Source organism: Rhodotorula paludigena (genome assembly GCF_050403205.1).
Source record: "Rhodotorula paludigena JCM10292 DNA, Rt_paludigena_JCM10292v1_ctg5, whole genome shotgun sequence".
NCBI classification, from domain to species: domain Eukaryota; kingdom Fungi; phylum Basidiomycota; class Microbotryomycetes; order Sporidiobolales; family Sporidiobolaceae; genus Rhodotorula; species Rhodotorula paludigena.
The window spans coordinates 316,837-328,454 of NW_027481453.1; the positions used below are offsets into that span (position 1 = coordinate 316,837).

At 67.8% G+C, this 11,618-nt stretch overlaps 3 protein-coding genes across 3 annotated transcripts; 1 reads left to right on the forward strand and 2 right to left on the reverse strand.

The window, feature by feature from the left end:
- Positions 1-48: 48 nt before the first annotated feature.
- RCO1 (Rco1p) lies at positions 49-3,026 on the reverse strand (the record flags this gene model as incomplete). The annotated part of the gene is made up of 8 exons (XM_076646590.1): positions 49-618; positions 684-1,326; positions 1,388-1,852; positions 1,913-1,976; positions 2,042-2,156; positions 2,246-2,407; positions 2,479-2,551; positions 2,617-3,026. The coding sequence occupies 8 exons, from the start codon at positions 3,024-3,026 to the stop codon at positions 49-51; spliced, it is 2,502 nt and encodes an 833-aa protein (XP_076507832.1).
- A 1,427-nt stretch (positions 3,027-4,453) lies between these two features.
- Positions 4,454-8,069, forward strand: JCM10292_007502 (uncharacterized protein; the record flags this gene model as incomplete). Its single annotated transcript, XM_076646591.1, has 8 exons — positions 4,454-4,890; positions 4,962-5,134; positions 5,202-5,578; positions 5,637-6,861; positions 6,932-7,021; positions 7,083-7,247; positions 7,307-7,674; positions 7,740-8,069. The coding sequence occupies 8 exons, from the start codon at positions 4,454-4,456 to the stop codon at positions 8,067-8,069; spliced, it is 3,165 nt and encodes a 1,054-aa protein (XP_076507833.1).
- Positions 8,070-8,345: 276 nt separating this feature from the next.
- JCM10292_007503 (S8 family peptidase) lies at positions 8,346-11,577 on the reverse strand (the record flags this gene model as incomplete). Its single annotated transcript, XM_076646592.1, has 5 exons — positions 8,346-8,426; positions 8,482-9,415; positions 9,474-10,063; positions 10,122-10,655; positions 10,720-11,577. 5 exons carry the CDS (start codon positions 11,575-11,577, stop codon positions 8,346-8,348), a joined length of 2,997 nt encoding a protein of 998 aa, XP_076507834.1.
- Positions 11,578-11,618: the final 41 nt, after the last annotated feature.

Here is an 11,618-nt window from a genome sequence, read left to right on the forward strand (position 1 = left end):
CAGCAAAAAGCGAGCAAGACCTGCAGAGACTGGACAGAGACGCGCGCACTAGACCGGGTGGTTGTCGACCGCCATCGCATCCGCCTCTTCCGCCCTCGCGCTGTCGTCCTCCTGCTTCACCCCGCTTGCATCGGCCGCGTCCGGGTTTGCCGGCGCCGGGGCGGCGCTACTCGCCGCCGTCATCGTCGAGGTGGGGAGCGCGAACGGCAGGGGCGACTCGGCCGTCGCAGATGTGAGCGAAGGCGAGCCCTGCGCGAGCGGCGCGAGAGCCGAACCGAGCGCGTTCTGCGTGGTAGGCTCTGCGGTCGATGCGGAAGGAGGGACGGTGCCGGACTGCGAGGCGACCGCTGCATCGGCATCGATCGCGGCGGCGGTAGCGGGTGCGTCGGCGGTTGCAGCGGGAGGAGCGGGAGTTGTTGCCGCCGCAGCGGGCTGCGCGTCCGACGTCGGAGCCGCAGGAGCGGCGAAGGCGTCAGGGGCCGTCGTGCCGAGCGCAGGCGACGCGGAAGGCGAGACGAGTGGGGGCGAGGCCTGCGGAGCACTGCCGCCACCCTGCTTCGCCGTGTTGTCCCACGGTCGTGACCAAGGCGTCGAGCTGGGCGCAGACTGGAGCTTGGGCTGTGGAGCCAAAATGCTGATGAGTACAGCATCGCAGATCAATAGCGCGAAGGGCGTGGACGCACCAGAATCGCCTCTCCCTCGAGGAACCCAAGCAGCGCCGCGCGATTCGCTGCGTCCCCCTCCGTGCCCCGGAGCAGCTTCCTCACGTACGTCAACGCCTTCAAGTCCTCCTTCGAGTCGACCACGACCTCGCTCGGCCGCGCCGCGCCCGCGCCCGCACCCGCACCGGGGGACAAGCTGGGCGACGCGCCGCGCGAGCGCGGGCCCGAGCCGCTCGCTGCGCCGGCGCCCGCACCGGCGGGCGTCCCCGGCCCGCCGAGCGACGGCCGCTTGGGGATGGGCGCGCCGACGGGCGTCGCGGACGGGCGAGGGCCGCGTCGGCGGTGGATCGAGTTGGGCTGCGCGGGCGGGAGGTCGCGCGTCGCGACGGGCGCGGGCGAGGCGACGCCCTTGCCCTTGTCCTTCGCAGGCGTCCCGTTCGCGCCCGTCTGTTGCTGCTGCTGTGCGAGGAAGTCGACGTAGCGCACCTCGGCGAGGAGCGCGAGGCTGTCGAGCGCGCTCGGGGCGGGAGCGGCCTTGCTCGTGCTCGGCTGCTGCTCGTCCGAATCGTCTTCGTCTGACGACGTGAGGTCGCTCAGCGGGGACGAGTCGCCGCTGTCGTACCCCGAGGTGGCCGCGCGCTTTCGCGGCGACTTGATCTTTGCCCTGTTTCGAGAAGTCAGGTCAGTCGTCAAACGCTCCTGCTTGCGACAACTGCAGAACGCACTTCTTCGGCGGAGGCGGAGGCGGGAGCTTCTTGCCCGTAAGGCGGCCCCAAAAGTCGAGAATGATGTGCTGCTCGGGCACCTGGTACCGCACGCGGTTGACCGTCATCTCGTCGACCTCCTCCTGCGCGCCGGCGTCGCGCGGCGGGAGCACGATAATGTCGCCGTTGTTGGGGCGGTACGGCTGGTCGATCGTCACCGTCTGCGTCTGCTTCGGCTGGCGCTTGCGCGGGACGATCAGGTCCGAGTGGAGCGGGCACATCCACTTGCGCGTCGGCGGCGGCATGCCCGTCATCGGCGGGTCGAGGCAGTCAAGGTGCCAGTGCTGGTCGCAGAAGTCGCACGAGATGATGCGCCGCCGCTTGACAGGCGACGCCGCCTCGTCGCAGTTGTAGCAGATGATGGGCTTGCCGTTCTTGTCCTTGAGGCGGTAGCCGTCGCGGTCCTCCTGACCGATCGCACGACCACTGCGATACACATTCAAGTCAGTCGAGCAGATTCCTGGGCGATAGGAGGTCCGAACGTACGTGATCTTTGAAGGCGGGCGGTGCTCGATCGAGTCGAGGAACTCGCCGTTCGTGCCCGTCGCAACTGGGTCCAAGCATGAGCACAGAAGCTCTGCAGGACGCTCGAGCGAGACAGGGGCTCGCGCTCACCATGCTTGAAGAAGCCCTTGAGCTCGGGAGTGAGCGAGAACTGCTTCGGGTTCTCGGTGTCGACCTTGTAGATCAGGTCGGTGAAGAAGCCGGCGCGGAGGCGGGGCGGTGGGTTCTGCCGAGCGAGACGTGCGAGGAGAAGACGTGAGATCGGGGTTCGAGATCGCAGGAGGCTCGCGCACAAGAAGCGGTCGAGGGACTCACGGCAGCAGCGCGGCAGACCTTGCAGTACCAGCTCTCGTCGGGGACCTCGTCGAGCTCGAGCGGCGGTTCGAGGCACGAGAAGTGGAACGACCGCAAGCACCCGCCCTCGCAGCAGAGGAAGTGGCCCTTCCCGCCGCAGGCATCGCAGAAGTCGTTGTTGGGCTGCATAGAGGGGCGCAGCAGGTCAATGCGGAGGTCATACCGAGGATCACGGGGACGGAATGCGAGCGCACGAGCTGCATGTCGCCCTGGACCGCCTCGGGGGCGGCTCCGCGGCGGCCGAGCGCCTTGCCAGTCTTGGTCGGGCTGTTGCGCGCGCGCACGACGAGTGAGTACGGCACAGTGCGGACATTGCAGAGTCGCGGGCGCACCTGAATTTTACGTTCTTGGGGCGCTTTGCCCTCGCGAGTGGGCCCGACGCGGCGAGGGAGCGCTTTGCGCCGCCGCTGAGGGTGGACCCGGCCTGGGCGGGGGCGAGGGTGCCGTTGGCGGCGGCAGCAGCAGCGGCAGCGGCAGCCCCTCCCGTCGCGGCGTGGAGGGCGTTGGGGTCGCGCGGAGGGTGCGGCAGCGCTTCGTCGACGGCGTCGGTCCCGAACGCCTCGAGCTCCTGCCGCGCGAGCGGGTCGGCGTGCGGCGCACGGGGGGCAGCGTCGGTCGGCCCGGGCAACGGCGAGGCTGCGCGCGAGTCCGAGTCGGCGGCGGCGAGCGGCTCTGGCGTAGAGCGCGCAGACGCAGCCGCGCCGTCGAGCGAGCGCGCGACGGACGACGCGCGCGGGGGCATGGCGGGCGGGCTTGCAGAGAGTCGCTCGAGGTGCGCGCGAGAGACGCACTCGGGGCGAGGAGAGCGTGCGCGGAAGGTGCGAAGACGAGGGAGAGGAGCGCCCGTCTCCCGCGCCCGCTCGCAACTGCGCCCCTCGCCAGCGCGCACTCGCATCCTTTCGGCTGTGGGAAGCGCTCGCACGGGCACTTCTCGGCCACTCTGCACCTCGTACAGTCATCGGCGCGGCGGCCAGTTGCGTATCCCGCGAGAAAACTTGGTGTCTCTGCTCGGCACGCGCCTCGTCGACCCTATCTTCGCCCCTCGCTCCTCGACACCGACCGCGCACTCCGCCAAACCGCCTCTCCCGTACTCCTGTGAGCCTCGAGCTGCTCGTGAGCACCTGCACGAGCGAAGGGGAGCGTCAGGACCCGAGTCACGAGGCGGACAAACGCAACGTGGCGTGACGCACTCGGCATGTCGCATCCCGTCCGAGGTCGCTGTTCGTGGTTGCGCTGTGTGCGTAGACATCTCAAGTCACGCTGAAAGCGGTCGCTGGGCGCTGCGTGCCCACGTGGCGTCCGCAGTCGCGCCAAGGCCGAGCGTGGACTGAGCGGGGACGAAGGTCGCCAGGAAGCGCTCGGCAAGGCCATAGTCGCACTCGATAGGGTTCAAGAGGCCACTGGAGGACGCGCAAGACGTCGAGAAGCGATGAGGGGTCGAAGCGAATCAGCCGCACCCCGTTTTCCTCGCTGAGAAGGCCGATCGGGAGGCATCGTTTGCAGGCCATACGCGGTCCGAGCCTCGGTGAGTCCGCTGGAACAGCCAAAGCAGCTCAAACAGGGCGAAAGAGAGACGATGACGAGGAGGTCGGGAAGTCGGACGGACAGCGGCGGGAGAGACAGAGGGCGCAGGCCGCTGGAGCGAGAACAAGCCAGCAACCCGCGGAGCATACTGGTGAACGGTCTGCACAGGTCGCAAGCAGCTCGAGCTGCCCGCACAGCAGCAGTCGCAGCCCACCAAGCAAGACGTGCCACGAGGAAAGCGAGAAAGAGCTGCAAACGAGGCAAGGTGAGCAGTTTGCGCCATCATTTCGCGACTTGAAGGGAGCACAGGGGGCGCACCTAGCATGTGGTTCGCTCAGCTACCCTCGGCCGCCTACAAAGCGACGCCTCGAGCGTGTGCTGCAGCTGCACGCCGGGGGTGGTGATGCGGACACACACGACCGCGTCGCTCGTCGCCGACAGCTCGTGCGGGCGCACTGCCAGGGTGTGAATGCACTGTGGATGCTTGGCTATCCGGCGAGCCCCAGCAAGGCAGGGCTTGCGCGGGTGGAAGAGGCGGGGCGGGGTCCAAGGTGCCAACTCAGTCTCCCCACTTGCGCCTCTCGTCGCTGCCTCGCGCTCCCCTCGCGAGTTGCTTGTGTTGAGAGATAGCGAGTGCGCGCAGGGATGAGCGCGTCTGTCCCAGAGACTCCCCGCCCGCGCTCGGCGCCCTCGCCTGCGTCCACCGCGCCTCCCCGCCGTCGCCCGCCCTTCTCGCCGCTCAGCGCCCTCTCGAGCGCGGGCGGCGAGCCTAGCCCCGTCCACTCGTTCAGGAGCGCGTCCCTCCGCTCCCCAGAGTCGGTCAGCGGCGCGTCGCGCTACACCCGCACCTTCTCGGCCGCCGCGTCCCAGGCCGGCTCGCTCGCGACCACCACCGCCAGCCCCGCCGGGCCCGCGCGCTTCAAGCGCGGTCATGTCCGCAAGAAGCCCGGCCAGCAGCTCGCCCCGCCGCCCGTCCGCACTGCCAATCCGGACGAGGTCGACCTCATGGCCCTCGAGGAGCCCGACGAGGTCTTCCGCCTCTTTGGCGTCCGCGACGTGCGCAGGATCGAGCAGAGGGCGAGGTGCGCTCTCGGCCCTCCCGTCAGAACCGTACCGCAAGCGATCTGACGCGGTCTGTGCTTCCCGTCAACAGCGACGCAGCGGCAGCCAAGGTCGCAGAGCTGCGCACCATGGTTGGCGAGCGCTACCGCGACTTGCTCGCCGCCGCAGACTCGATCGTGCGCATGCGCAGCGCGGCCGAGAAGCTCGTGGACCGGCTCGACTCGGTCGAGGCGGCCGTGAGCGACGCCGGAGCAGCTGTCGAAGGTATGTTTGTCGGTGCGGTGCTGGTAGTTCGTCTTCTTGGTTTAAAGCTAAGGCACGTTACTCGCAGGGACACCTTCCAAGCGCGGCAAGGCCATTCAAGCCGCCACCCGACGCGCCAACTCGCCGAGCCGCCAGCGCACCCTCGCATCCTCGGCCACACTCTCGCTCACGATCCACCTCCTCCTGTTGATCCCGTCCCTCGCCCACTCGCTCCTCGAGCGCTCCGACTTCCTCCCGGCCGCACGGCTCGACGACCTCGGCCGGCTCGTGTACCGCCAGCTGTCCGAATTCGAGCTCCCGCCCGAGCACGAGGACGACGAGCCGCGGCGCTTGCTCGAGGCGTTCCCGATCGTCGAGAAGCAGTGGGAGACGCTGTCGACGCTGCGGCCCGTCGTGCTCAGGCGGGCGCTGGCAGACCTGGAGAACTGGGATGCAAAGCCTCTGGTTAGCGGTCTTTCCCTCCTTCCCATCCATGCACGCACTGACCCCTTCACCCCGACAGCGCGCCGCAAAGACGCTGGCTGCCGTCGTCATGCTCAAAGGCTCAACCCTGGGCTCGGCACTCTCGACTTTCCTCGAGAGCCGCTCACGCGCACTTTCCGCCATCCTCCTTGCACCATCCACCTCGTCCAAATCGCTCGACACATCAGTCGTGGTTGAGCGGCTTCAGCAGGTTCTCGGTCTCATCCTGCGGACCGTCGAGGCCGTCTCTGCCATCTTTGGCGACGACACCTCATCCGGCTTGCTCCAACAGCTCCTCGTCGAGCTTGAACGTCCGTCCAGCGGGTCTGTCGAGGCCCACGAGACGGCCCTCTCACCAGTCCTCGCCACCTTCCCCAACTACTCGACCCTGCAGCGGCACCTTCCTCAGTCCATCCTCTCGTACTGCCCTCCTCTCGCCTCATCGAGCGCACAAAGATCTCTCGCAGCCTCGGCCGTCTCGCAGCAGCTCGAGTCGTGGCTGTCTGGCGAGACAGACCGTGTCGTCAATGGCGTCACGTCCTGGATCTCGGCGCTCTCCACTCCCGTCTCGCCTGGCACTTTTGCCCACACCTCGCCCGCGTTCGGCGCCAAGCCCCTTGCCTACCTGCGGCACTCGCTCCGCCTCACCCTCTCCACCGCGACCCCTGCCTCTGCCTCGACCGCCTCGTTCCTCTCCTCGCGCCTCGAGCGCGTCCTCGAGTCTCGCCTCGCAGCCGTCTACCGCGCGCGTCTCGACGCCCTCGTCGCGCGCGTGCACCCCGCGCTCGAGGCGCTCCTCCTCGCGCTGCTCGCCTCCGCGACAGGGGCGGGAAGCAAGGGCGCCGATGCGGACCGCGACACGGCGCGCTTCTGGTTCGACGAGGCGCTCGCGTTCCCGAGCGCGCAGGCGTACGCGCCCCCCGCTTCTGCGCGCCTCGCCCTCCCCGGCGGTGGCAGCAGCGGCGGGGCGACGGAGCAGGCGGCGGCGGCAGACCCGTTCGAGGGGTTCCTCGCGCGCGTCGGAAAGCGCGTCGAAGGGCGCACGCCGCTGATCGACCGCGGGCTGAGCGAGCTCGAGGACGCCGCGCGCGAGATCCGCGCAGACCTCGAGAGCTGGGTCGGCGAGGATGATGCGGCTGAGGAAAGGCGCGAAGGCGACGAGGCGCTCAAGGAGAGGCTGCGGAGGGAGTACTTTGAGGCGGCGAGGGAGACGCTGGGCAAGGTGGCGGACGCGCTCGAAGGCGTGCTTAACGAGGTGGCGAGCGGTCAGTCGCTCCTTTCCCTTTCAATCGAATGTATGACCTCGCCGGCTCATGCGGATGCTCGTGAATGCAGACGTCGACAATTCGCTCTTCGTCGGCAACTTTGTCTTCCTCCTTTCGGCGAGCCGGCCCTTCACGCGCGACTTGCTGCTTGGCAGTCCAGGTGCGTTCTTCTGCCACCTCGTTTGCTTCGACCAGCGCGCTGACCGTGTGCTGCAAAACAGAATCGTCCAACGTTGCGGATTGGCAGTCGCGACTTGCACAGCTGCAGGCCCGCTCGCCCGACGCCTGGCGCAAGCAGGCATGCGAGAACGCCGTCAACAAGCTGCGCGAGTCGCTCAGCATTGCTGCTGCCACTTCGCCGTCCGCTACCCTCTGGGCATGGGACGGTACGTTCCGCTCACTAGCTGACTTCGAGTGTCGTACCTTCTCACCTTTGCGCTTGCAGCCTCGCGGCACAACGGGCAGCCCGATCAACCGCTCGTCCCGTCCTCGCCTTCGTCCGCCCTCCTCTCCGCCCTTCGCTCCCTTTCTTCCTCCGTCACCCGCGTCGGCCTGCATCGCACGCAGTCCGACCCATCGATCGCCTCGTCCCTTCTCGGCGCTTTCGCGGCAGACGTGCGCGACCTCGCAGTCACGTTCGCCGATGCGCTCGAACGCGGCGAGCTGCAGCAGAGCGAGGCGAGGCGCGCCGAGGTTGCTGCACAGGCGGCATGGGACTTGGCGCTGCTGCGGAGGTTGGTACTGCCGGCGGATGAGACAGGCTCGAAGGCGGCTTCGACGTGGCGGGAGCTTGAGCGGCGCTTCTTCGCTCTGGTGCGTCTCTTGCCACAGCTTGCGCCGCGTGGTCTTGCTGACCTAGTTCCATCCGCGTCGCGCAGGTCTCGTCTGCGTCGGGCACGCTCGAGAGCCAGATCGCCAACAGCACGCTGCTGTACCTGCAGCGCTCGCAGTCGATCCTCGCACCGCTCCTCCCGCACCCGCCTACATTCTACGCGTCTGGAGCGCCGTCGGCACCCGCCGCAGCAGAAACCACCCTTGCTCCGGCGACCCGCAGCAAGCCCCTCTCGTCAGCCTCGCGCCTCCTACCGCTTGGCCAGCCCGTCACTGGGCTCGACCGAGCAGCGGGCGCGGCGAGCGACCTCAGAAGCACGTCGATCGGGCTCGTCAAGCCGGGGCCGAGGCTTGGCCTGCTTCCGACGCGCGGATAGACTCCCTTTCCACGCTCGCTTTCTTGTATTACGAGCGGCTTTACGCATCACGGCAACGAGCGCTGACTCCTTCACAAACCACTGAGTGGCGAAGAGAGCGGATAATGATGCGACTGATTCCGATGCAGCGATGGGAAGCGGAAACGAGGGCGAAAAAGGAGAGAAGCACAACCGAGGTATCTAGATTTTGCGGTGTACAGGGCGAGCGGTAGTGCAGCAGATGAAAGGCACGTAAGGGAAGATGGCAGTGTCCGTGCCCGTTTGAGAACGGGTGATCTAGTCCGAGAATTCGGCTCGGGCGCGACGCTCTTGCTCGGCAAGCGTCAGACCCGTTGTCGAAGCATTCAAGTCGTCATCCTGCGTGGCGACAGGTCAGTGCTAATTACGGGAATCAGCATACACTGAAACGCACCGGCTCGTCGCGGAAGCGGACCTGGCCCTTCTCCGGGCCCGGCGCTTCGAGCTCCTCTTCGTCGCTCAGCCCGTCGTAAGACCTCCGCGCGCCCTGCTGCGCCGACTTGCCGCGCTCGACGAGCTCCGTCGCGTCGCCCTCGTCGTCCGAGTCGATCGCAAACGCGTTGAAGAGCTCGCGCGTCCGCGCGCTGCCCGGCCCGCTAGCGTCCCCGCCCGCGAGGCGCACGCGCCCGCGCTCCATCGCGCTCATGGGCACGAGGTCGTCGTCGTCGTCGTCCTCAAAGTCGGTCGCGGGCGCAAAGGCGTACCCGCCGCGCCCGGCACCGCCGGCCGCTCGTCGTGCTTGGCGGCGGCGCAAGCACAGGAAGGCGGTCGTGCCTGCGACAAAGATGACGATGACGCCCGCGGCGACGAAGAGCCACGTCGTCGAGCCGACGAGCGACGACAGGCCGCTCAGGTAGCCCGGCGTCTGGTCGTACAGGCTCCCGCTGCCGTCGACCCAAGTCGGCGCAGAAGGCGGGACCGACGTGTCGGTCTCGTCCTCCGTCTCGTCATCGCTGTCCTCGTCGGCAAGCTCCTCAGCACCCGAGGCGGGGGTCGAGGTCGGCTCATTGTAGTGGTCGGCGAAAGACGAGTGCGCTTCGCCGTGCGCATCGGCATGGTCGTCCGGCAAGTGCGCCGTCGGCTTGACATACGTCTTGGTCGGCTCAGTCTGGTCCTCGGCAGCAGTCGTCGTCGGCGCAGCGACGATGGGCGGAACAGCGACGTCGTCCTCGTCGGACGGGTCGGGCGGGAGCGTGTACGGCACGGCGCGCGCGGCATCGATCGCAGAGCCCCAGAGCTGAAGCTGGTAGCTGTAGAACGTGCCGACGCGATTGTTGTTCTGGCGGTCGCGCACGCGGAGCGTCCAGGTGCCGACAGCGTCCTCGTCCCTGTAGAAGAAGCGTGAATGAGCACAATGACGAAGAGAGGGCAGGTTGAGGGACGCACCAGTGCTTGACACTCATGAAGACCCAGCCGGGCATGCCCTCGACGCTCTCATCGAAGCGCCGCGGACGCGCGAGGATGCTCTTCATGCCGCGAGGCGAGACGAGCTCGACCTCGAGGTTACCACGGCGCTGATGGGCGATGTTGACGGTGATGGTGACGTGCTCGAGCTTCTCGACGTTTGCACGCTTGAGGTCGTCCCGCGTCACCTCGATCTGCGCGACGGCGCCGTCGGCTGTGACGGGCTCGCCTGCAGCGTTGTTCGTCGGGTTGGCGAACGAGACCGGGCTGAGCCACCACGCCTGGGGCTTGACCAGCTGCCACGTCTTGGCCGCCTCGACGATGGCGTACGCATCGAGCTTGCCGAACCCGTACTTGTGGTTGTACGGCCGGCCAGAGGCGGTCATCTGCCAGTCTGGGTCGTTCGGGTTGATCTGCACCGCCGTGCGGACACACAGGTGCTGCATGTCGCGCCATGTCAAGTCGGGGCGGACCTCGAGGACGAGGGCAAAGATGCCGGCGGCGATGGGCGCAGCCGCCGACGTGCCGCCGTGGCGGTCGGTGCAAGTGCGCTTGCCGACATCGGTCGTGTGCTGCGGAAGTCACACCTGTCAGTCAGATCCTCCCGCCAAGAACGTGGGAGTCACGCACGATGTTGTCGCCGCTGCCCGACGAGTACGTGACGACCATGTTGGCGCTGCACGCCTCGGAGTAGAACGGGTGCAGGCCCTTGCGGTCGATGGCGCCGACGGTGATGCTCATCAAGCTGTTGGTGTAGCCGTCAAAGTTGCACTGGTCGTCGACGGCGCCGCCGTTGCCGCTCGCAAAGACAAAGACCGAGCCTTTGCCCTTGCGGCCGTTTTGCACGCCGTTGAGCATGGCCTTGACGATGAGTCGCCCGGGCGCCTCCATCGACCGCCCATCGTCGGGCGGGCCCCACGAGCACGAGTAGATGTCGTTGGTTTGGTAGCCGTAGTTGAGGGACGACGCCTCGTCGGCGTCCGAGATGGACGCAGATAGGATGCGGATGCCGGCGATGCCGGCACCGTGCGCGACACCAACACCGCAGACGTCGTTCTTGACGGCGGCGATCTCACCCGCGCAGCGTGTACCATGCTGGTCATCCGACAGACGCGGCTCGGGCAAAGCCGTGTTGTCGTTGTAATCCCACGAGCCGTCGGCGTGCTGCGAGGACAAGCAGGTTAGCGGACCGGGTTGGGGGGGAAGCGTGACAAGGCAAGGGACGTACGAAGTTGGCAGCAAGGTCGTCAGAGTGCATGTCGAGACCGTCGTCGACGATCGCAACGTTGACCCCCTTCCCGACCACGCCCTGGTCCCATACGCCAGTGACGTTCACCGAGTTCTCCGGCATGACGCCGTTGATGAGGTGCCACTGCTTGCCCCACAGCGGGTCGACGATGCCAAAGCGCTCGGCTGCGGCACTGATAATGTTGGCGCCGGCCTGGACGACAGCAGCGCCCTGTCGCCTGTCGAGCTGCAGCGCGCGGCGGCGCAGCTTCTGCGCCCAGGTCTCGTCCGGCGGGAGGACGGGAAGGTCGCGCTTGATGCGCAGGCGGGGGTACTGGCGCTCGAGGGAGCGAACGAGGCGGCGGTGCGAGGAAGGAGAGGCGGAGGACGCGAGGGAGCGTTTGGCGTGAAGGTGGAACGAGGCGGGGCCGGGCAGCGCTCGCCGCAGGAGGTCGTAACGCTCGAGTACAAGGTCCCGCTTGCCCTCTGCGAGTTCCTTGATCGCCCTCCGCTGCACACGGCCCTCGTTCTCCTCGCCGGGTGCTGGCGGAGGAGTCCACGCCTCCTCGCCGCGGTCAACTGCGCCTGCTTCTGCGCGGATGAGATAGTGCCCCGCGAGCTCTCCAACCTGCTCGACGTGCTCTGCGCCCAGCGCCTGTGCGACGTCGTGCGCCGACCAGCCGTCCTCATCAGCGGCGAGCTGCGCCGGATCGAGTTCGAGAACGTAGTAGACGTGCGAGTCGTAGTCGCGCTTGGCGGGCTGCAGCTTTGCCTCTGCGGGCTGCGCTGCGAGGCTCAGGCTGAGAAGCGCGCACAGCGAGAGCGCCGTCCACGAGACGAGGCGGCGTGGCGCGGGCATGGCGACGGCGCGCAGGGAGCCGCGAAGGCTGGCAGGGAGCG